This window comes from Scomber japonicus, chromosome 15 (assembly GCF_027409825.1).
Source record: "Scomber japonicus isolate fScoJap1 chromosome 15, fScoJap1.pri, whole genome shotgun sequence".
NCBI lineage: Eukaryota > Metazoa > Chordata > Actinopteri > Scombriformes > Scombridae > Scomber > Scomber japonicus.
The window spans coordinates 30,099,112-30,125,681 of NC_070592.1; the positions used below are offsets into that span (position 1 = coordinate 30,099,112).

The window sequence follows — 26,570 nt, forward strand, 5'->3', positions numbered from 1 at the left end:
CCTGTTCTCCAGGCAGCCATTGTTTTCCATTCATTCTACTATGACAGTCTGTTGAAGACTTTTTTTTACTTTTACTTTTTATTACTATGAAAGGGAAGTTGTTGCTGTATGATAAATACAATGCTGACTTTTTTTACATTTACAGCTGCTGCAGCAAAACTTTGACAATAATATAAGCAAATATGATGTTCTCTGTGATGGATTAGCTTATCTCAAGTCAGTTTCAAGTGAATTTTTAAAAAACGGTTACATTACTGAATGCACTGAAAGCAGTCAGAGTCAGTTGAAGAGTGAGTGCTAAAAGCTGTACAATAGCTTGTCCTTCGAAGGACGCATTTGAAGGCCGCTTACGTCACAATGCCACACGAAGCCTCCTTCAAATGTACCGTTTAAATGCGGCCTTCTTTTCCCTCTTTTTGGAGGACACATCGCTACTATCCTTCGCGGTCTCCCATATCACGAGATCCTTTGCGCACCGCTGCTCAGTCCCGGAAAAAAAAAAGGCAGATGACGGACCCGCGTCTCAAGGAAGATTAAAAATAAAATCAAAGAACTTGACGTAATGGTAAGGGCGGGAACATCTGTTTAAAAATACTAAGTCCTCTCTATATTTTCTATATCCTATCTTCTATATTTCTCCTAATTAAATTAAAGAGTACGGTCTAGACCTGCTCTACGTGAAAAGTGCAGTGAAATGACTTTTGTTGTGATTTGGAGCTTCATATATATATATATATATATATATATATATATATATATATATATGTATATGTATGTATATGAAAGACTGACCTCTTTTCCAGACAGTTTTCCATTAGTTTCACTGTGGTATGAGTCTGCTGTTAGTGTTTGTTTATGTAAATGTTTATCTATATCTCCCTGAATGTGTGTTTCTACTTTTTGCTTCAGGTACATTCAGAACTCTCAGCCCTACCTTAACAACATGACTGCAGTGGGTTGTATGATGGCTCTAGCTGCTGTCTTCCCTCTGGGCATTGATGGTCTACATGTCCACAGGAGGCAGTTCCCTGTCGTCTGCCAGGTGCACTATGAACATCACTCCAAATACATTGATACAAACTACCAAAATTCAACATCAGTTTGATTAATTGTTCATACAGTCACAGATGTCTATATTTGATTTTCAATAGTGGTCTAACAAAAATATCCTAACGCAAGGTCTCAAAGTTTATTTTGCCATTACTATAATGGGATTGAAATTATTGAAATTATACACAAAGATGTGTAGATACAGTGATCATGTTGCTTTGTAAGTGGATTTCTCTATTAACAGTTAACATGTTTACCACAGTGTCAGTTTAGCACTTAACATTTCCAGTGATCTTGTCTGTGGGTTGTAATGTACAGTTTGTAGGTGATGTAATCCTGTCTACTAACAAACATGTCACAGCTTCAATCTCCAGAGCAACTGATACATACTATATGAAGAGACTGCTGCTAGTGAGCTCATGTGTAGAGGGCATTAAGAAGACAGTTTTTGTTTGCTTTGTTAAACCAGTAAAAGGACTTTAAAGGTTCTTTAGACTTCTTTAAACTAGAGGAAGGAAGACTGTAAAGATATAAATGGCTGAAACACTATTTTATTTGTCAAGCTGTTGGCTTACCTGCTGTTAACACATCAAACACCTAATGACTGCCACTTCAGCATTCACTGCTCTAGTTCCAGCACACCACGTTTAACCACAAATTGGTATTTCCAGTTATGTTTGTGTACAAATTAAATAAATATACACCTTGTGAGCTAGAGGTGTTCTTAGGTTATTTGTTTTTGTTTTTATTTTGAACAACGCCAGGCTGCTTCCAGTCTTTATGCTAAGCTAAACTAAGCTTATGTACCACCAATGGTTCAGACCAATCAAAGTACTTGCCCTTTTGTAACAGTTTTAGCAAATCATCGGCGCATCAGGTTAGCTGAGAGACTGCTCAGTTAAGTCTGTAATTTCAAGTCTTTGGTTGGAGTCTCACTTGTCTCTTTAGTTTCAGTGGACTGGATAATAAAATGCTAATGTCATTCTCATATTTAAAAAGATTATTATCTTCCCCACCTTGAATTATTCTTTGATTAAAAGTCTTACCTTTCCTCCTGTTACCAGTTGTCTGATACTTCTTCCGCCTCAGTAAAGGGAGATTCACTGTTGTATTACAGAATATATGAGACAGAGAGTACAAGTACATTTCAAGGTCATTTCTGACAGACTATTAAACTAAAACAAGGCTTAATGACTGAGGAGCTGATTTGGTTCATTTGACATAATCAGATTCATTATGGAGTCTTTCATTTCTTTTCTTCTCTGCTAGTTCCGCCTGTGGCTGCTCGGTCTGGGTTTCAGCCTTGCTTATGGCAGCATGTTCACCAAGATCTGGTGGGTCCACACAGTCTTTACCAAGAAGGATGAAAAGAAGGATAAGAGGAAGGTAAATGGAATTTGTGGATTCATTTTCCAGCAGTGACAAGTTAAGTCCACTCTGGGTGCCTTTGCCAAGCTATGGGGGGGTTAGTCTTTACTTAATCATCATCTCCTTCACGGGCGAGCTCCATGGCCAGGGATGATGTATTTCTCAATTGAGTGTTGTGCTTTTAAATGTACTCTCTCCCATGCTTCTATAGTTGGTCCACATACAGACATAGTTTTCCTGCTGTTTGCCATTGAGCATTGCATCTATTTATCAAGCTGCCTGGCCAGTGAACTCATCCAATTGGTCCCAGTAGAAGCGGGTCTCCTCGAGTTCTCCATCTTCTCCCTTTCTGCCTCTCCTGTGTACTATATGTAAAAGGACATGTGAAGCAGGACGTCTTACAGCAGACACTCCTGCTGCCAGGCAAGATAAAGAATCCTCCTGGCAGAGATAAGGTCCATTACTGAATATTTATGAATATCCTCAGTTGGAGAAAGCCTATCAAAAGGGATTATTTTTCGAGGGCTATGTCAAAACTGACTGAGTTAATTTTAAGTCACTTAATACCCACATGCAGCTGCTGAAGCCCTCTCTCTGAGGGGTGGAGGGCACAGCTTCAGCATTTAAAAAACAACACACTGTCCTCTGACTGGGAACATGTCTGATGCCTTTGTCATTATGTGTTGTGCTTCTACTGCATCTGCTACTGTACACTAACCCTGACCAACAGATCAGTTGTATGCAGGTGTTTCTGGCGGAGGAGCTAGCATATGCTTGTGACATCCTTAATTACTTTGACTGACCATGTTTTTGTATGTTTAATGTCAACATATGGATCATACTATGTGGTGGAGGCCTGCTGTAGCCGTGCCACAGACTACCCCATAGCTTTCACCCTCTCAAAAATGTAATCACATCAGTACTACAGCAGCTACTGAGAAACCACATGGAGACGCCAAGAACTGTGACTAGTTGTGACTCCTGCAAATTGCTCAACAAAGATAGAGATTGTTGAAGGTGAAGAAGCAAGTCGGAAAAAGGATTAGTAATCTACTGCTTTTCTCTAACAAATACCTAATAAAGACATCTCCAATGTAAACCTTCTGCTCACCACAACCACACAATCTATCATAGTGAATAAAACAATGTAAAGAAAGGAAAATGTGCAGCAAAAATCTCTTACTCATTAATAAGATGAGGCAAAACAGACTTTCCTTGACTTAGAAAAAACTGTGTCTGAAAATATAAGTATGGTAAATATAAAGAAATGATTCCCAGCCACTCCTGTTTTGAATAGCTACATTTAGTTGAATAGTTACAGCCACAAAATGAGTCAACTGAAAACAAGCACCAGCTTGTGGACTTAAGCACCTCTTTATTTTCCCCCAGATTTCAAATTTAAATTAAAGCTGCAAGCTGCTATAAACTAGCGCCTCATGCAGGTTGGATGGTGCAGCAGCCATGGTATTGCTACTGGAGGTCTGTAGACACAGCTCTGGATTTTCAGAATTATCTGACACTGTGTCAATGAGTAAATATAATTTCCTTTATGCAGTACATGGTGCTGGAGATGACATATTTAAAATTGTGTACATGTTTAATGAACTTGGTGTCATTTAGCCTTCGCCTCCTTTTGCCCATAGACAATCAAGTGAAATATTAATGAAGGCATACATTTATCAGAAGGAAACTGACATGTATACTAAAAAAGCATTAGCATTGCAACGGTCTTCAGATGTTGTATATCAAATTTGAGTATTCACTAAAGTAATGCCTGTCAATGGCTTTAATTTGTTTGACTTATGGTATGGCTTCAAGAGACTTGTCTTGAGATGTTAGATCTGGATCTGGATACCAAATTTTGTACATACACATCAAATTTAAAGGTGGGGGCTTTTAGTTTGAAATTTTCTAGGGGGGCGCTCTTGAGCTATTTTGCCACATCCAACCAGAGTCCTATATCAGATTTAAAGTTTTGCCACTTTTGAGGTATGAATCAAGTTGTGTGAATTTTCAAAGACCCCTAGGAAATCAAAAACACTAAAAGTTGGTAGGGGGTTCTATAGAGCCTACTTACCACACCCAACTTATTATGTCCACAATGATTATGAGAGCAATGATCCCACCAACTTTCATGAACATCCAAACAACTTATCTAAATATGGCGACACATCTGTCATCACTATAGACCCTCCTGGCCATGTTCCAGTCCAGTCACTAGAGAACTTTGCAATTTTCACTAGTTCTAGCCCCGCAATTTTTGTTGCCCCCACCCAGATTACAGATAATAACATCAAAGACAAAATAGCAGCCTCATATCCTCTACATGAGATCAGTGACATCACCGAGTACTAACAGCTCAATGTAGTTTAAGTGTTACCATAAAAGTACATAAGTATTATGAGTGATGTAATTAAGATATTATCCCCTCTTCTACTTCTTCCCTCACCACTTACATTTTTTAGCAATCAATTCTTGACAGTTTTTCTCACAATCCCAGTAAGACCTCAGTGACCTGGCAGGCAGTATGAAACTGTTAATATTTTACCCACATCCATGCTTAAAGATGCACTTGAGTCTCTTTGTCCATTTCTGGTCTCTATTATTAACTGCTCCTTGTAATCTGGCAGTGCCCCCGTGTAGTTGTAGTTGTACTTTAGTTTTGAAAAAAACAAGAACTTTTAATCCGTACAGTGCTAATAACCACTAGCCTAAATGCTTTTATTTAAAAACATTTTTTAGAGAAGCTGCTGTCTTGTCTGCACACATCTGCACATTTGCTGCCTCAAGGCTGTTTACCAGGTCCAGCAGGATTTATTAGGCAGCAAGTGAACAGTCAGCCCTTGAAGTTAATGTGTTGGAAGCAGAAAAAAATGGGCAGGTATTAGGATCTGAGCGACTTCAACAAGGACCAAATTGAAATGGCTAGATGACTCTAGCCTGTTTGGTCAGATTCCTCAGAAGAACTACTATAACACAAATAGCTGAAAAAGTTCAGTCTAGCTGTGATAGGTGACAGAACAACAGTGCATCACAGCATGGGCACCTTACCCATGCATGGGACCCCTGTCCACTGCCAAAAGCGCCTACTGTGGGTCTGTGATCATCAGAATTGAGCTGGGGAGACCATGGAAGAAGGTGGCCTGGTCTGATGAATCCCATTTTCTTTTAGATCCATGTGCATTGTTAACCTGGGTGAGAGATGGATCACTTTAACATTTATTGAAACAAACCCTATCTACAGTAGGAAGTTTGGAGAGATAAAGAGGTGTGTGCTAGATGTGCACATCTGGAACAAAAACTTAAACCAGGTGCTGAACCAAAGTACAAATGAAAGAAGAAAGCCTGGACACTGTGACTCCCTTTGCAAATACTGGTTTAATAACAAAACACATAGTCATCATCATCGTTAAACAGATCAAGGCTCAGGTCACATATGCTACATGTTAATCTCATTCTATATACAAGTCTCAACCTATGAGTGTAAAGAAGACAATCAAAAACACATTACTAATAATACACAAAACTGTATGATCCAACAAAAAATAAAAACATATACATCATTATTATTATTATTTTTCAGTTGCTACAATGTGCAAACTTTCTTTTTTCTTAGGTACTTTCTATTTCTACTTTGAGGGAAAAATCATGAGACACTACACTGCACACTGCTTTTTGTATGATATCAAATGCCAAAAAGGTTGGAAACCACTGCTTTCATCTTTAACAACTTAACTTTTTAATAGCTTGTTATATTATCTATTGTGTCAAATCTTCATTTGAAAAGTAACTAAAGCTGTCAAATAAATTTAGTGGAATAGAAAGTGCAATATTTCCCTCTGAGATGTAGTGGAGTGGAAGTAGAAAGCAATATCAAATTGAAATACTCAAGTAAAGTACAAGTACCTCTTCAGTAAATGTACTTTACTTTCCACCACTGCAGTTACATGATGTCTGAGTCACGTGGACTAGGAGACCACTGTTCCCTCTCAATGATTCACTTATTTAACAGCACACCGTTAAATAAGTGAATCATTATCAGTATAAGTCCACCTCTCACTGATGTGCAGGAGAAAGTGTGTAGCACACTCTCTCATGCTGATGTAACTGTCAGTTCCAGTTTTGTACACTACTGATTTGATTTCAGAGATAATGTAAACCAAAGAACAGATAATGTAGTGTGTGTCATCATTGTTGACACATTTCATTTGACTGTAGTTTTGTTCTGTTATGATGCAGAATAAGGTGAAAGGAGGAACTGCCATAAGCAAGTGAAAAACAACATGCTCTGTGACACGACATAATTCACTTATTCCATTTACATAAAGGACACACTACTCTGCATTGGCATTGACTGCTAGCATTGGATATAAAATGGTGCATTGTAGATTTGTCCAATGTGGTTCCAAGGAATAGTAAGCTAGTACGCCTTGAAGGCACTGCAGTTTGTTCACCCGTTCCCCCCACTATGACACCTCTGGCTATGGCACTGCATCTCATACAGCATCTTATCCATTCTACAAGCATGGTAGTCATGCTTGTAGAATGGATAAGATGCTGTAGAAATAAGTAGGACAGATTAGGTCTATTTAAAGTAGATAAGATGATATTTCATTAAGCTGAATGCTCAACACTTGATATTTTACACACACTGACAAAGAACAGAGGGAGAGAATATGGCATAGCATAAGGATAACTAATATAACTGTAGCTGTGATCATGCAGATAATCAATGGAGAGCATTGTCTTGTAGAAGAGGAGGATCAGATTTCACTGCTGCCTTTGTACCTTTCACCACTTCAGCTGAATAACCAAAATGGTTTGATCTTGTGGAATAATGCTACACAATCAATAACCACTTTATAGTGTTGGACCTGTTTCCACAAAATATTCAGTCAGGGAGCTGTGTGCTCTCATCAGTATGGCCTCTTTGTCTCTTTTCCTGTCATGGCCCAGTGCTTTGAGGGCAGATTGAATTGGCCTCAGTTAGTGATGGATCATTGTTTTCTCGTCCAGCTTGGGCTAGTCTATTTATAGCTTCATAAATCCTTCCCTCTCAAAATCCAAAAGAGAGGATTTGTGCCTTTTCCTGATCCCTTTGTCATACTTTTATAGTAACCACCACCCTTGTTTCCCAGCAGCACCTGGAGCCATGGAAACTCTACACTACTGTTGGCATTCTGCTTGGCATCGATGTCCTGTCTCTCATGATCTGGCAGATTGTGGATCCGTTACATATCACAGTGGAGGTATGGTCATCCATTCATATTTCCATCAAAACATGTTTTGAGCAAAAATAATTTCAATTCCTGCCAAAGTCTAGCATTTATGAGTTTAACCTGCAAATATTGTTAAACTGGGTTTGAAAAATGAAAATCATGGAAGCCTTTTGCTTTCACTGTTAGGATTAACAATTGATTAACAACTAAATTAATATTTCAAAATACAATTTTAGACAGAGAAAGAGAGAGAGTCATTTTCCAATTTTACTGTTACAACAACCACTGGATATAAATCAAAATACTAAAACAATGAGGTAGGTAAAATAAACAATACAAAAAATTAATATCTTTCCATGAACTAATCCATTATCAAAGAATTATTTAAACACTATTCATTTTCAATTTGGCCAACATGCCAAATAATATTGGGCAGTGAATATAAATGCAATCAAAATTTTAAAATATTTAATTCTAATATTGTATTATATCAACTTAAAGTAAGGGGGTGTGGTGTAATGTAATCTGTCATGGGGCAGGTTTATAGAGGTTCCACTGCATGTGAACAGTCATGTATACACTGCTGGTTGTCAAGTAAAGGAAACTAAATGTCAATCTCTAAGCAGTCCGTCTTATTTATACTCAGATGGAAATGAGATTTCATTTTGATCAGATGATTTTATTTTAGTATTGGCAGCCATTGCCTTCTGTAAAATAGACTGCCATGAGTAACTCCATTGTAGCTAAATTGAAATAGAGTGCAAATATAGGATAAGCGATATGGAAAATGATTGAATGAGTGAAGTAGACTTCATAATATGTGTAAATATGTTGATTTTATGTGGAGTTGTGTGTTGCTGTTCTTCAACTTTGTGTTCTTGTTGTGTGTATGCGAGCAGAAATTCACCAGAGAAGCCCCAAAAGGAGACCTGGATGTTTTGATCCAGCCATTACTGGAGCACTGCAGCTCAGAAAAGATGAACACTTGGCTAGGTAAATGGAATACCAACCAAATCATGCATCAATATTTGTGTGTCTCAATACTAGTAACTAGGGCTGAGTATCGATACGCAATACCTTTAAGGTACCGACCAAAAATACATTGATACCAAGTGGTATGGAAACATCATGATACCTACAATCTATCCTTTTTGCACCCAGAGCTAGAAAATATGACTATTTGTATGGGTTTGCTCACAACCAATCAACACAGGCATTGTTGAAATTTATGTGACGAGATTAGCCCACTGCCAGAGTAGCTACAACCTGTCTATGGTGGTGAAGTCATGGTGAATATGAGTCAGCGTGCTCAGCAGTTCATCAGCCAAGATAAACACTCTAAAGTGTGTCTATACTACACACTGTTCCACTGATAAAAGACAGAGACCTACATGTGTAATGTATCTAATGAAGTACTCAGTTGGTATCAGTATCATTTTAAGGCTACTTGGATTGGTAATGGTTTAGTCATTTTTTTAAACGATACCCTTCAATGTTTTTTTTTTCGTTTTTGTTGCTCCTTTCTTCTTCAAAACAAGGGGACAACAGCACCTGAATCCCTAAAATAATGACTCCTCCTTACATTTGAAACAGTTTTTTAAAAGCCAACCATAGTAGTGAATAAATGTGGCAAAGTGTTCCCTGATGATCTAGCATCTTTATTAAAGTCCAAGCACCGTGACATGAACTGACACCAGCGTCTGCTTGGAAGCTAGTAAAAATAAATCATACATATGGTGTGATTTGAAAAAGGTCAGAGGTATATTTAAAGGTGAAGAGTGTAGAAATGAGTGGCACCTAGCTGAACAGATTTGGCAGGAAATACATATTATACTAATATTTTAATAAGTGTATTTTGTTAGCTTACCTTGCCTTTTATATGTACCTAGGGAACAGGACCCCTTCCATGGAGCCCACTATGTTACACTGCCATATAGAAACCAAACACTGGCTCTAGAGGGGACTTTTCTTGTTTTTTGTGTGTTTCTTGGCAACCATAAAAAGGGAAGGTGGAAGAGGAGGGGTATTCAGTTTATTACAATCTGCCTCACCACTAGATGCCACTAAATCCTACTCACTGTTCCTTCAAATATAAAGAGTCTATGGTTAGAGTTCAAACATGTGCAATGACTGATGAGCTGCCATCTTGTCCATCTCTGCAGGTGTGGTGTATGGTTATAAAGGCTTACTGCTGCTGCTTGGCATCTTCCTGGCCTATGAGACCAAGTCCATCTCCACAGAGAAGATCAATGACCACCGAGCTGTGGGCATGGCCATCTATAATGTTGCTGTGAGTTTCTTTATGGCAGCTCGTGAGAGGGAGAGAGAGAGGAGAGAGAGAGAGAGAGAGAGAGAGAGAGAGAGAGAGAGAGAGAGAGAGACTCATTTACCATCCACCCAATTGTATTCACATTGTTTGACTGTATTATTTTCTTCTTTTTCTTTTTTTTCCTCTTGTTTATTTATTTTTTTTCTCTTCTTTTCTTTTTTAAACATTTCTGTTATTCTTTGTATAGCTTTGGCAACACTGTATTTAAACAGTCATGAGAGAGATACTAGTCAACATCAGTGTAGAAAACATGGAAACAAGATGGGCTACCAAAAATAGGCTAAATCTTATTCAGCAAAGTATCTTAAAATCCACAACATGGATTACAACAATTGAACTGAATTGTCATCAAATGCCATTATCAGGTTAAAATGTCACATTGTCCAAAACTTGTCATGCTGATGTTGGCATTGACCTCAAAGCACTGTGTCAAAGAGCTGCTTGCATGTATTGATAGGAAGAGTCATTTTTGATGATCAATCAGTTATGGTCCTTTAGTTTTCAAGCCTTTGAGTGGACAGCAGACCCAATGTAACCTAATCTGTACAGGTTACAAGCTCAGGATAGACTGTGTTTTGTTAGCAGTGGCATTTAAAAAATAAGCACTAACAGAAATGACATTTACAGGAAGTAAATGTCACTGAATGACATTTACTTCCATGAACTGTCCAATGTACTACAGTTAACTGTAGCTATCTAGCCTGCAAACATATGCTAGCAGTGGACTATTACTGGTGGATGTTTGTTTGGTGGCTCATTTGATGAGACAAGATGCACTACAAGGCATGGTGTTGTTTTTTTATAAGAAGCAAATTTGGCTTGTTCTGTAGCAGGCTGCAGTTTAAAAATAAATTGGTCTGTTGTACTGTATGAAGACAAACTCTTTATTTACACTCACAGAGAAACAACAATATTCCATCTTATGAAAGCATAGACAAAGAGCATAATCATGAATTTCATCCTTCTGGGAACTGATTTCTCTTTCTGAAAGGAGACTACAGGATATGAGGTTCACAGAGCAGATCTGATTGCTGTAGCAAAAACTTAAATCCAACAGGCAATAGAGGGAAGCTAATGGATAATCATTCAAACACTGCTTTGGGAGACATATAGCCACTTTGCACACACCAACAAACCATTAAACATCAAAATTACTAGTATTCAGTAAGAATAAGCATTCATTCACTATCAATCTTTATTTGTATAGCACCAAATCACAAAAAAGTCATCTCAAGGCACTTTACACATAGAGCAGGTTCTAAACCGAACTCTTCGGGTTTCATTTTAAAGAGACCCAACATTCCCACATCAGCAAGCACTTGGCAACAGTGTCAAGAAAAAAATTTTAACAGGAAGAAACCCCAGGCAGAACCAGGCTCAAAGTGGGAGAACATCTGCCTCGACCGGTTGGAGTAGAGAAGAGAGAGAGGAAGGATAGAGGAGAGAAGCACAATGAAAATCAAAAATGAAGCTAGAAGATCTGGGACTGGAATCTGTCATGCTGACATCTACAGGCCCAGATTACCTGTGAGACGAGAAAGGACAGACAACTCCAGGGAAGAAGTTACTACTATTTTACAAACTAGTACTCTGTCCATATACATATTCTCTAACTAGCCACTTCATTAGGTATACCTATATAATCTAATGCAATCCAATACAACGGCTCATTGGAGTATTGTACATAAGTGTTTTTAATATTTTGTCCACTCCATTAGCAAGAGGGGGGGCAAAATATTAGGAACACTCCAGTGTGTGTGTGTGTGTGTGTGTGCGTGTGCGTGTGTGTGTGTGTGTGTGTGTGTGTGTGTGTGTGTGTGTGTGTGTGTAGCTGGTAGCCAGGCACTAATGTGTTTGTCAGTAGTGTGTCTCTTTGCATGCTGTGTGTTAGTCAGGCAGATTTGGTCTTTCACTTTCAATCCTTCACCAACACAGCTTCTCTCAGCAGGCATGTTGACAGGCATGTTGACTTCTTCTTTGACCGCTCCTCCTTCTTCATTTCACACACACTTTCACTGTCCTTGCTGGTAAGACTCACCTCCAGCCCAATTTATGAGCATAAATAAAGGCAGAGCTGGCCAGTGGATGTGTGTCCTTAATGAAGACACCAGATGCTGCTTGGGGTTTTGTAGCATGCCCAGAAGACACTGAGACCAGGAATGACACGGCTGTGATGTGTGCTCATCACTAGGAATAAATTCCCCACAGATACATCTACTTAGACTCTTGTATATTTTATACTCACACATGAGCTTGTGTCTTTTAGTTGCCCACTGTTGAAGGCAGGCAGGCGGTGGGATGAAAAGAAGTGACAGCCTAGGAAATGATCCCCTGATGCAGACTTGCTGGCACTGCTTAACCTCATGCCCCTTTCTTGACACTTTTTTCTTTCTTCATCTACAACTTAAGAAGTGAATTTCTTACAATGAATCAGCGTTTAGTTTGGCACCAGATTTTTATTTGGAATTATATATTTGGATTTAGTTATCATATTTTACTCTCATTCTAGTCATGCATTTGAAATATGTGTCTTCCTGTGTAGAGTTACCATGGTTACACATGTTGATTAGTGTAACAGGCAGAGTTTGCTTGTTGACTCACACAGTATCCGTGTTACTGTGCTCTGCAATAATTGAACAGACAGACTCTCCTCAGAGAACTGAGTCTGTTTGAACAGAAGCATTAGTATTTCCTACCTTTGCTCTCTACTGCAGAACAGCTGATCATTCACTCACCTGTTTCCTAAAATACTGTTACTGTCTGGGTTTAGCTTGAGAAGAGAAATGTGGGATTGTAGGTTTTTTTTAAGGAAGATTTAGATGGTTGCCTGTCAACATTAATCCTAGAATTCACTCCTCCTTCCTTTCTGATAGCAACAGGAAAGATAGCTGACTGAAAGTAACATTACTTGATAATGTTACATTAGCTTAGCTTTTTATCAGGGCTGTCAATCAATTCAAATATTTAATCATGATTAATTGTGTGATTGTCTTGAGTTGTACTTTAAAGGGATATTTTTCACGTTTAAAAGTTGAATATGGAGAATGAGCAGAACACCGCCATCTAGTGTCTCGAGATCGTAGTCGCAACAACCAAAAATAATTCCAGCAGTCGGGTTGCCAGGTTCGTTGCCAAGTATGTCAATCAATCAACCTGTGCCATGTCAAGTGATGAATCATACAGGGTAACGACCAATTTCGACCAATTAATTTTACAACAGTATTTAACGTTAGCCAGTCTTCAACTGGAAGTCTTTCTTTGAGTGGTGTGTAATCGATTAGCTAGCTAGCTCTCAACTCAAAATGATTACTCGTTTCTGTAGCCTGATCAGCGTGAGCAGACCAGCAGCTTCCACAGCAGTGACAGTGAGGCTGAAGGCAGCTGGAGAAATGGAGAGACTGAGGTTTGCACAAAGATAGCTGTCAGGCAGTGGTGTGGTGATAATGAATATAGAGATGGGCAAACTGATATATATACTGGCAAAATATAGTATGGTCATATAGCGGAACTAACGTTGCCAACGTTAGTTGTAACGGTTACATTGTAACAGAAGTGGGAGTAGCAGTTAAACCTGTTAAACTCCAAGGTCCCCCGCAATTGGGGGACCCTGAGACTCTCCGCAGCAAAAGGCATAAAACACTGCCCTAATGATGTAGCAATACAGTCATACTGCACATCAAATTAAATAGGAGAAACTCCGCTACAAGCACATATGTCATTTTTACACACACCAAACACAACTCAAACACCAAGAATATTAATGATCAAATATCCACTCTCCACATTTCCATTGCTACCGCTCTGATACTTCATGGTACACAAACAAATAGCATCTCATATGAAAGCTAAGACCCTGGCGAGTTCAACAGTACCACTATTATTGAGTTACGACAAAAAACTCAGTGAACCAGCAGCCAAAGAATAAAAGGTAAACAACCACTTATTTACAGCGACTAACAGATATTCTGTCTTACCTTCGAAGTTTTGTGATGAAAAGTTGTACATGAGAGCAAAAAACGCTGGTTTTAGTAAGTCCAACATGGCTGTGTTTGTTTACAACTCCATTTCACCCAGTGCCAGCCTACAGTAGCTGCGCCGGAACAACAGACAACCCTGGCAACCCGCAATTCCGACGTAAACAGAACGTGACAGAAAGTCAGTCGAACCCGTCAAAAAATGTTAAAAATATTAATTCAGACTATTTTTTTTATTTTTATGGAAAAGCAATACTTTCATTCTGTACCCCTCAAAATGCCCCGTGGGTGTATTATTTTTTTTTTTAAATATATAGCTTTTAATAAATATTCTACATATTCAACCTTTAAAGTGAAAAAAACAAGAAGTGCAGAGGAGACAAGGTGTGACTGTGACCAGGTTTCTGAAGGATTTTCATCTGTAATTAGCCAGGCCTGTCCACTCTGTCACAAAATAAAGAAAGTCAATTATTCAGTTTTTTATTGTGTATTGAAGAACTGCACCCAAAAACCACAAAGTATTCCTCTCTGCATTTCAATGAATAAGAGAGGTGAGGCATGAGCTGCTGGTTTGAAATGCTAGTCTCTTTCCAGCGAGCCAGCTTAGACACACACACACACACACACACACACACAGTGGCTTTTTAATCAGCAACATCTCCAGTATGGCTGATATGTGCATTTCATTCCCATCGTCGTGTTTTAATTCATCTCAGAGGATTATCCATTATACACTGAACCCAATTTAAGCCTAAGCCGAGTGGGTGAAATGCAAATTGGCACAGGGAAAAAAGTTTATTGCTTTTCTCCTGCTTTTCATGAACACGTGGCTTGTCAGATTTCCCACTCTATGTAAAACAAATGAGTTTGATCCAGCCGCTGCTGTCTGCAAGCCTTGGTCAGTTATACAATCTGTTAATGGGATCTGCTACATGTTTTGGAGTAAAAAAGTGGTTCCATGCTTTTTTTTCCTTCTTTTTTTGTAACAGGAAATTCTTAAATCACAGGCACTGTTTTATAGGAGAAAGCATTTCAATCAGGAGAGACCAGAGAATGAAGTAAAATAATGTTTTTTATGCAGATGATATTAATGATTAGGTATTGTCAAAGTCTTTGGCGCTTGGACTTTGCAGGGAGAATTTTTGAATCGAAGGACGTAAGTCATGAGCATCAGCATGATAAATCCCCCCATGGAGTCCAGACACTGGTGGTGGTGGTGGCTGATGACATCGATCAATCAATCGGCCCAAATCACAACAATTATCTTGAGGCTGAACTGATCAGCCTGATGAAGTTGAAGTGATGCATTGAGGAATCTGAAGACTGGGTGGTGATGGGGAGCTGGTGGGTTGCACACAACAGCATCAAGAAAGCACCTGAGCAGAGAGGGAGAACATTTAAAAAGACAGCAGCAATATGATAGGCTGACAATGAAGGTGTGTCACTGTGCTATTGGTTAGGCTTGACCAGGTGATGGGAACAGCTGATGTGTCAATTGATGCACCTGAATTAACAGCAAGGAAAATAAGAGCTTCAGACATCAGTATGAGCTGTGAGAAGGATCAGGATGACTGAAGAATGAGAAATAAAACTAAGACGTGAGCAAACAAAAAGGTGGTCTTCCTGTCTGAACTTTCGCTAGCAGCAGCCTAAGCAGGGAAGCCCAGACTTCCCTCTCCCCAGCCACTTCATCCAGCTCTTCCGGGGGGATCCCAAGGCGTTCCTAGGCCAGCCGAGAGACATAGTCTCTCCAGCGTGTCCCGGGTCTTCCCCGGGGGTCTCCTGCCGGTGGGACTTGCCCTGAACACCTCAAGAGGGAGCTGAGCCGAAAGGCGAAGTAGGGTAGTAGGGTCCTCTCTCATCTGGCTCCTCTCAACGTGGAGGAGCAGCGGGTCTACTCCGAGCTCCCTCCATATAACTGAGCTTCTCACCCTATCTCTAAGGGAGAGCCCAGCCACCCTACTTCGCCTTTCAGCTCAGCTCCCTCTTCACCACGACGGATCTGTGCAGAGTCAGCATCACTGCATCGCTCCATCCTTCCCTCACTCGTGACCCCAAGGTACTTGAACTCCTCCACTTGGGGCAGGATTTCATCCCTGACCCGGAGAGTGCATTCCACCCTTTTCCGGTTGAGAACCATGGACTCGGATTTGGAGGTGCTGATTCTCATCCCGGCCGCTTCACACTCGGCTGCAAACTGATCCAGTGAGAGTTGGAGGTCATGGCCTGATGAAGCCAACAGGGCCACATCATCTGCAAAAAGCATTGACCCAATCCTGAGGTCACCAAACCGGACCCCCGCAACGCCCTGGCTGCGCCTAGAAATCCTGTCCATAAAGATTATGAACAAGATCGGTGACAAATGGCAGCCCTGGCGGAGTCCAACCCTCACTGGAAACAAGTCCCACTTATTACCGGCAATGCGGACCAAGCTCTGACACCGGTCATACAGGGAATGGACGGCCTGTATCAGGGGGTCCGATACCCCGTACTCCCGGAGAACCCCCCTCAGGACTCCCCGAGGAACACGGTCAAATGCCACAAAACACATGTGGACTGGTTGGGCAAACTCCCATGCACCCTCAAGGATCCTGCAGAGGGTATAGAGCTGGTCCACAGTTCCACGGCCTGGACGAAAACCACTCTGCTCCTCCTGAATCCGAGGTTCGACTATCCGACGGACCCTCCTCTCCAGCACCCCCAAATAGACCTTACCAGGGAGGCTGAGGAGTGTGATCCCCCTATAGTTGGAGCACACCCTCCGTTCCCCCTTCTTAAAAAGAGGGACCACCACCCTGGTCTGCCAATCCAGAAGCACTGCCCCCGATGTCCACGCGATGCTGCAGAGTCGTGGTAACCATGACAGCCCCACAACATCCAGGGCCTTGAGGAACTCGGGGCGCCCACAACCGAGTCCCCAGGCCCTGCTTCCTTACCAGATGTCATGGGATTGAGGAGGTCTTCGAAGTGTTCCTTCCACCGATCCACAACGTCCCGAGTCGAATTCAGTAAGCACCACAGACAAATTTCCAGCCCATCCATTTTATTGTGGTGGAGGCAGATATCTCAGACAGATATCTCAAAACTTGGACAATAAAACTTAAACCACATAGATAATCATAATATTGGAAAATCATAATAATCAGCATGGATAGATACCACCAGAGCTAAGTGAGAATATACAGTACCTGTCAAAAGTTTGTACACACTTTCTCATTGATGTGAATGGGAAAGAGTGTCCAAACTTTTGACTGGTACTGTATATTTTTGTATTCTGGGTGTTCTGACCAAAGCAGAAGACTTGACGCTTGAGGCTTGGACTGGAAATGAGGATTTGGGATAAGACTTGGATTTGAAAGCAAAATATTCAAATGTTATAAAATAGACCATTCCCAACTTGCACTAGATTTGACATAGACCAGTCTCAACTGATTCTAGACCTGATTAAATCTCAACCATAGACTGAGGGGGAAAAAAAAGATATAGCATTTGGTTTGTGTACTACTGTTGTAACGACACAAGTTTGTCCATTGCCATCTTGAATTCGACTGTCACTGTCTTTGATTTTTGGAGCCAGAAGTGACCATATTTGGATGAGAGGGTGGAGCTGACTGTAGTGGTAGCTGCTAGCTTGATTAGCATGACGCATTTACAATTGATGTCAACTGTGATCATATAAATGTTCATTTCTGCGAGCAAAATATAAGGTCTATCTGAATTACTAAACAAATCTGATACATGGCAGTGATATAGAGGACCAGGCTATGAAGGATGGACAAAACCCTGGAAGTTAGATGGAGGTGGTAATAAGGACAGCAGACAGCATTAAAGCTATCTGACATCTGATTCCAGATGAATGACAGTGGTTGGAGCCCCCCCCCCCTTTACCCCCCCTATCTTTCGACATCACCTCCCACTCCCAAGTGCACAGAAATGCTATTTGTTCCAAAGAGGCTGGGGAAATAAATTGGATGAGTTGTGTGTGAGCAAAGAGTAGGATAGTGTGTGTGTGCTGTGTGTAAGTAATGACACAGCAGAGAAAACATGGCTGCTGCCAGTGTTGGCCTGCTGCTTCCATTTGCCACTCTAGATGGGATTTTTCAGTTTTTGCACAGAGATGACAGACTGTTGATCAATATATATTGATTTCCAACCTCTCCTCTACCTCTCTCATGTTTTATTTGATGTTGTGCCCAGTCTCTGTCCCTCATTCCTCCACCCTCTCATATTCTATCTCAGACCCCGCCAATTCATCTTCTTTCTCTGTCATCTCACTGACAGGAGGTAGAGCAGTTGGCGGTTCGATTCCCGGCTCCTCCAGTCCACATGTCCATCTGTCCTTGGGCAAGACACTTAACCCCAAATTGCTCCCGTTGCTGTGCCAACAGTGTATGTATGTGTATGTATGGTTAGCTTCCCTCTGATCAGCAGGTTGGTACTCTGTGTGGTAGCTCCTGTCATCAGTGTATGAATATGTGTGAATGGGTGAATGTGACATATAGTGTAAAAGTGCTTTGAGTGGTCATAAAGACTAAAAAAGTGTTATATAAGTACAGTACATTTACCATTTACTGTGTTGTGTGCTTTCTCCTCCTCTCATGCCATTTCATCCCCATTCTCTTTCTGATTCCTATTAAACGTTTATGGTTCAGGAGAATTGTAACCAGTGTCATACATCACAATATAATAATATCATATGGTGAGTAGTAAAAAAAACATTATTAACATATTATTAGAAACACACAGTCGTCTATTAAAGAGTTCAATTCAACTGATGATAATGTCCTCCTTAATGCATATGCATTAAGCTGTAGTGTTTTTGAGTCTTGTTGGTAATATCGGGTTTTCTGTTTGGTATGTTAGAGCACTTATCAATCCATGCAAGTGTTTTTTTTTAAATTGTCAACAACAGAAATGGATCTTTGTCATGGTTGCTTTGTATAATCCACACACCTTTCTGTCTGCAGCTTTCATTCTCACTATTTTGTTAGAAAGTATATCTTACAAAAAGTGAGATAGTGAGATCTGTGGATTTTTCAGAGTGACAAGTACATTTTGTACAAATTCCACTCACCTCCATTTTGTCGGGGTAAAGGCAGATATCTCAAAAACTGGACAAATCTATCTACTTCTTTTATCAAGTTTTGGTGAGCTGACCCTTTTAAATATAAGTAAAAATAGCATAATAAATTAGATCATACCATAAATAATGAAGTTGTTTCTCCATAAAATAGAACAAAAGAAAATGATATAAATACAACACCATATATTATATAATATTATTCTCCTTAGCATTATAGGATCACAAAGATCATTTCATTTTCATGAAGTTACATTTCTTCATTCATTTTTGCAGTTTTACTATGAAAGGAAAGTAAAATGAAGAATCTGGAGCCACAGATGTCTGTACGATACAGACATTTTGATCTGTCTGCCAGAAGTCCAACCAATCGTAAAGCCAGATCATTGATCAATCAGAGAACTAATCAGGCTCTGTGACCTCAAACTGCAGGTCAAATGACAACAGATCTGTCAGGGATGCCCAATTCAGTGTTAAAATCAGGCTTAATCCTGCCCAGCTTTAACATGCAGGCCTGATAGCGCTCCGGCGCCACGCCGGATTTCCGGCGTACCAACGTGTTTGGGAAAAAAAAAAAAAAATCAGCTGTTTAAAAAAATATTCAAAATAAATGGTGCATGTTTCAGAAAAATTAATATCTGGTTGTTCATGCCCTGTTTAGTCAATGGTTAGGCTACAAATCAATTCCTAGTTACTTTTGAGTATTATAATTGTTATGAATTCTTCAAATCAAAGGACATTTATGTATGCATGCTTTTATTTTGAAGTAGGTGGTTTTATTATGAAGGCAGTTATGCAGTTCCTCTTCTTTTCCTCACGTTCTCCACTCGACATGTTTACAGCGGTGCAACAGTCACTGACGATGTAAATTGTGTTCATAGGGAAGTGAAATGAGAGTGTACATGTTACTTTCCTCTTCTGATTGTGTTGTTAGCTGCTGGTGTATATTTACACTCTTTGAAAGTCCGTTTTTACTTGTTAGCATGATCGCGATTTAGCATCATTTAAGCTAACTCTGTTGTGTGTATGACTGCTAACTTTCATATTACACCAGTTTACATGTATATTGCTGCATGATTCAGGGTTAAAGCAGCACTTATGAATATTAGATGATTGATACTGATATAAATGTATTTTTATTTACTGTGAAGTGTTATTCACTGTATTTAATTTACAGCAGTATACAATGATAAATCAGTCCTTTTATTTCTTTTTATAATTTCAGAAACTGCTCTGTACCCAGAATACATGGTTGTACCCGTACAGTTCTACAGTAAACAATAGGCTATAAGGGCAAACTCTACTGATGTCAGTGCAGTGGTCAATTAGGCAAACATAAGTATCAGAGGTCGCATTCCTCAACAATAATGACTGACCTTTGCTGGTATGGCTGTAGTATCCGTAGTCTCAGTATGCTATACAAGCAATACGGATCCCGCTTGACAATTACGCTAATCAGGGCATATACCGTGGCTTAGGCTTGGGCTCCTCCCAGGGAAAAAAGTTCAGGCTCAGGATTTTTTTTTACTATCACCCCTGAACATGGCTGCACATCTGATACAGTACCTCTAGGTGTAACAGGTGTATACCAAGAGGTGCATGTCTTTTGTTACATGAAGTCTTGTACTCTGTCATTTAAAATCTCATTTGACCTGTTTTGAGTTTCTCTGCACTGTACTGTTTTTCCTCAGGTGCTGTGTATGATCACAGCTCCGGTCACAATGATCCTGTCCTCCCAGCAGGACGCCTCCTTTGCCTTTGCCTCCCTGGCCATTGTCTTTTCAGTCTACATCACCCTGGTGGTTCTGTTCATTCCCAAGGTAAGTGCAGACTACTGTCCTCCTCTCACCATCTCCTCCCTGCAGATTGCAGCAGCAGTTTAAGTGTCAGCTTTAATGAATCACGTTCACAGTCATCTAGGCTGCTATAATATATCACATAATGACCTGTAGATTGTTCCCTGCCTTGCTGTGTCAGCACCAGTATCTGCCAATGTCCTCAGTAATCTGCTCTGTTCTGTCAGCCTGGGAGTATATATCTATTCTTCTGATGACTAGTTTGAGCACGAACAAATAGGTTCAAATTTTCTTTTGTCCCACGCGGTATCAATACAGTTAACCTGTACAACCCCTAAAAACATTTCTTTTTTTATTCGGAGTGAAATTGTTCTTATCAAGTTTGGTTGTGTTGTATGTCACTGTTTATTTATCTATTTATGGTTGTTGTGTTAGTTGTTTTTTGTTACTGTCACTGCAAACCAAATTTCCCCTCGAGGGACAATAAAGCTCTGAACTGAACTGAACTGAATGAGGCATATTTTAAGAGAGAAGACAGTTTGGCTGCTCTCCACTTTTTAAAGAAAAGTCCATTTCTTGGTCACACACTATATTGCCAAAAGTATGTCAATACTACAAAATGTCACTTGTATGTGACCATTAAACATTCCAAACCATGATTATTAATCTGTAACTACAACAGCCTCCACTCTTCTGCATTTTGGCTATCTATAGTAGGTGACAATGTGCTGTATTTATAGTCATGCTTAAGTGAGGTATAGTATCTTTATTTTAACCCAGTATTACAGAAGAATCATAGATAAGATAAACACATGCTGAGGAAGGCAGAGCAGGAGTGCAATGGACTGAACAAGTGAAATAAAAAATACAAATACATTTAATACAAAAATGAAATGTAAGAAAGATATTAGAAAAAATGAGAAACATCTTAGAAAGATGTGAAGTGCTCAGCTATTAATTATATTTAGCTTAGTTCCATCTTGTATAAATGTTTACCTTCCATAATGTACTTAGGTAACTGGTAATGGTAAATAGACTGTACTTATATAACACTTTTCAAAGTGCTTTTACATTACATGTCACATTCACACACATTCATACACTACATATACTGATGAGAGGGGCTACCACACAGGGCGCTCATCAGATGGGACTAACCATTCACACACATCCATTCACCGTTGGCGCATACCGCGAGCGATTCAGTGTTAAGTATCTTGCCCAAGGACACATGGACATGTGGACTGAAGAAGACAAGAATCAAACCATCGGCCCTCAGAATGGTGGATGACCAACAACAGCACATCTAGAGGACTCTACTCTCTGTTTTGGCTTGAAATTCTACAAGAGAGATTTTTCCACTCTTACAGTACAATAACAGAAGTGTGGAAAATGTCTGGCTATGTACAGTCTGTTATTGATTATTTGGTTGAAAATATGGTTACTGATTGAAGTTGCTAACAAGTAATGATCTTTTCAGGTGGAAGAATTTCAAGAAGTCAATCAATCAATCAATCAATCTTTATTTGTATAGCGCCAAATCATAACAAAGTTATCTCAAGGCACTTTACACATAGAGCAGGTTCTAAACCGAACTCTTCAGGTTTTAACTTTAAAGAGACCCAACATTCCCACATGAACAACAGTGGCAAGAAAAAACTCCCTTTTAACAGGAAGAAACCTCAGGCAGAACCAGACTCAGAAGTGGGCGGACATCTGCCTCGACCGGTTGGGGTTGAGAGGAGAGAAAGGAAGGATAGAGGAGAGAGGCACAGTGAAAATCAACAATGGAGCCAGATGGTCCGGGACTGGAATCCGTCATCCGGACGTCTACGGGCCCAGATTACCTGTAAGACCAGAAAGCAGAGCCAGAAACCAGAAACCAGAAAGACAACCAGAAAGAAGTGAAAACCCAAGCAGCTGTTTTGGAAAAATTAACTAAGTATCATATATGTTCTCACATGACCACAGATCCTCTCAACACCCAATAGTTGCCTACAGTAGCCTAATCGCTCCATGCTAATAGCTGATTTAATCACATGAGACATATCATCCAAAACGGAAAGGTCCAACCATTAAAAATATCACTCCCTGACCATAGAATAAGTAAATCGCTTATGATGTATCCTAGTTTTATGTTAGGGTGACAAGAAAGGAGTGCAGAAGTGAGAGTTCAGGGCCACACTCTTCAACTTTTATTTTAAACAGGATACTATCCGTATGTGTCCACAAGGTGGCAGTGATGTACCATAACACAAATACACTACATTCCCCTTTCTGTGTGCTGTACTATACTCTGCAGTGAAATAAACGTCTTTATGAACATTTTCTTTTCATTCCTTTTTGATAGATTAGCAATCTTTTAAAATAGTTATTTGAGCTGTTGACTTGTTTCAACTTAAACAAACAATATACCATTTTCAACAGAAAAAAAGTTTCTTAAATTTTTCCCCATTCTGACAAATAGTATATGAACTCAACTTTTTATGAACTAACTTCAGCTAAACTATTATCCTTCAGGTACCTTGGAGGCTGGCTAAGAAATGTACTGCCATGATGACAGTGCAATATCTGGTTTACAGGCATACAGAGCAGAGAAGAATGCTATCATGCCCTTTCAAAGTGTGCACTAAAAAGCCAAAGCCACTGAACGCTGTTAGACACAAACGCTTTTTTTGCAGTCTGCAGTCACCTTTAGTCATCTTGACAGTGGTAAATACATGCTCATGCATAGAGAGCAGTGAAGGCATTGATGTGCAACTTTCATTGTGAGGATATTAGGCATAACCTTCAGTGCCTTTCAGTGTGCCTTACAGACCATAAAGATCGTCTGCTTCATGGGCGCAGAGTGTGTTAACCACTAATCAGATGTCGAAATGTCCTTTCGATACTGAACTCCAAATTGCTCCCAATGGCTACACCAACAATATGTAAATGTGACTTGTAATGTAAAAGTGTGTTGAGTGGTTGGAAGACTAGAAAAACACTAAATAAGTACAGTCCATTTACATGGTGCACACACAAAGGCAAAGCTCTGTGAGTTCAAACTGAGTGTGCATCATCTCCTTCCTAACTTGCATTTAGTCTTGAATTAAATATATAGAGCAGATCCATTTTCTGACATGCTTTTTTACTGTTGTATATCAAGATAAATAGCCTTCAGCTACATGGGTGCATGAATATCCTGTCTTAACCATAGCCTACTCTAGTTGATAAATGCTTCATGTTCACCTTTTGATAAGATCATTTAAAATTGCCCCAATTTTGCATTTTTTAGTACTGTAAACTGGATATTTAGTGTTTAACTCTGAGTTTTCTTCCTGTTAAAAGGGAGTTTTTTCTTGCCACTGTCACTAAGTGCTGCTCATGTGGGAATGTTAGGTCTCTTTAATTTAAACGAAAGAGTGTTGTAGATCTGCTCTATGAGTAAAGTGCCTTGAGATGACTATTGTTGTGATTTGGCGCTATACTGTATAAATAAAGATTGATTGATGGATTAAGTCATGATATGAAAATCTAATACGGAAACAACACAACATTTTAATTGTCAGGACAAAATTAAATGGAAAACAGCTATAGTTCGGTTTTTACAACATTGTTACAAACATTGATTATAAAATTTTAAAAGGCCCATTTTTTATTTTTTATTTTCATTTTAGGAATAGGAAATTGGTTGATATGGTAATTTAATAATGCAACTCTTCACTACTGTGTGGGTAAGATACAGTAATAATAAACTAAGTGGGTTTAATGGGCACATGTGGCCTTTTCTGTTGGAAAACTGTATCTAGTGATGTCCCAGACTCCCAAGACCAAAAGTTAAATAGAGGATAATAAAGCCAGGTGGTTCTAGATTTTAGTTTACTTAAGATTAGGAAGGGATCAGCCCTGGCATCATCATGATGTTATAGTGACTATAGTAAAACAGCCTGTCCTGTAGACTCCATCTGTGTTTCTCTCCCAGGGGAATCTCCAAACACAGGTTATTTGTTGTATCAGCTGAATATTCCTACTACCCATCAGGAGTGCCTAACTCAGCACCAATGTACAGGACTCTGGAGTCAATATGACATATCATTTCTACATAAGAGCATAAATAAACTATATGTTTCTGACAGAAGTACAAACAAATGCAACAAAATGGGCGGCTGTAGCTCTGGAGGTAGAGCAGTCATCTACCAATCAGTAAAACGGAGGTTCCATTCCCAGCTCCTCGTTTCTGCATGTCCCAATGGCTCTGCCAACAGTGTGTGCGTTACTCCCTAATGAGCAGGTTGGCACCCTGCATGGCAGCTGCTGTCATCAGTGTGTGAATGGGTGAATGTGACATGTAATGTGCATCATTTGCAGATGCGGCGCCTGATCACACGAGGTGAATGGCAATCAGACGCGCAGGAGACCATGAAGACCGGCTCGTCCACCAACAACAACGATGAGGAGAAATCCAGACAGCTGGAGAGAGAGAACAAAGAGTTACAGAAGATCATCCAAGAGGTCAGCCAAGCCCTTCTTGTTCTTCACACTATTCTTCATTCTTTTCTTTCCTTCACATTTAAAATGTAAATGTCAAGAATTAACTGTTACACTTCATTTAAGCAGCACAGATAAATTATTTTCACCTCTACTGTTCTAAGTGGAGGCAGAATCTTAGAGTCTGACTGATTAAGACTTGGGTACATGAAAATAAAGCGGTCAGCTGAAAACTGCCTAGGACCTTCATCACCTCCTCATAACTCCTTGTGAGCATCATTTAAGTTAAAGCACACCAGAAAACAATCTTCCAGGAGTTCTTACTAGAGGAGATTGTTGAGTCTTTGTTACTATTTATGTCATCAGAAAGAAGAACGTGTGTCAGAGCTGAGGAACCAGCTCTCTGAGCGACAGGCCCTGCGATCAAGGAGAAGAGCATCCACCATTACTAATCAGAACCACAGCTCTCCCCCACTCACCATCCCCCAGAGTGACCCCAGATCCCTGGCCCCTCCTCCAGGGTACCCAGCCCCCACCTCTGACCTCCACCCTGTTCCTCCGTCCTTTGCCAACTCATCCAGCCTCTACCAGCCGGACAGCAAGATCAGCCGCAATAACTGCCACACCAGTCGACTGCAGCTGCTTTACAAGTGAGGTGGAGGTGGGCAAAGGAGGGAAGAAGACTCTCATGAAATCCATAGCTACATAGAAGTAGAGAGAATCAAGTATGAACATGTGTTTCAGTAATAAATCAGTATCTGTTGTCACACAGATCACCTGAGGACAACCAGTGGAAAGGCTAATATGTAAAATTCTTCAGTGAGGATCAACATTTCCCCCCTTTTCCACTATTTCCAAGCTAAATGCTTTTATTTTCTCCCAGAGATAAAAGATGTACATACATTTTGTTAATTACACAATTTTGCATCTGTCATCTACCAGTGATTTATAATGTGCCAAATAGGGTTTGAGAAACAAAATGCTCAAAATTGACCATTCACTAAGCCCAGTCCCTTAAACTATAGTTAAATCTGCTAACCTTTCCATTGTAGCACAGTACATATGCAGATTAAAATAATAATGGTGGCAGATTTAATAGCATTTTTTATGACTAGATTAATGGATCCTTAATTTCAATTGTGGATTTCTGAGATAAACAAAGTTGGCTTCACCTTTCTAGTCAGCGACGTCCATTTTTGTTGTTTAAATGTCAGATTTTGCAGGCAAAATCAGACAGCGAGCTAACTTGCAAACCTCAGCAAATCTGGCAGTTGAGCAAATCTG

The 26,570-nt window shown here is 39.9% G+C and overlaps 1 protein-coding gene across 1 annotated transcript in view; it reads left to right on the top strand.

The window, feature by feature from the left end:
- The window catches only part of gabbr1b (gamma-aminobutyric acid (GABA) B receptor, 1b), a 105,782-nt gene extending 79,842 nt beyond the window's left edge, over positions 1 to 25,940 (top strand). The window contains exons 11-18 of the mRNA XM_053335008.1: positions 910 to 1,042; positions 2,320 to 2,436; positions 7,560 to 7,667; positions 8,537 to 8,630; positions 9,800 to 9,927; positions 20,712 to 20,840; positions 25,167 to 25,310; positions 25,653 to 25,940. Coding sequence (XP_053190983.1) covers positions 910 to 1,042; positions 2,320 to 2,436; positions 7,560 to 7,667; positions 8,537 to 8,630; positions 9,800 to 9,927; positions 20,712 to 20,840; positions 25,167 to 25,310; positions 25,653 to 25,940 — 1,141 coding nt within the window. The remainder of the gene's footprint in view (positions 1 to 909; positions 1,043 to 2,319; positions 2,437 to 7,559; positions 7,668 to 8,536; positions 8,631 to 9,799; positions 9,928 to 20,711; positions 20,841 to 25,166; positions 25,311 to 25,652) is intronic.
- Positions 25,941 to 26,570: the final 630 nt, after the last annotated feature.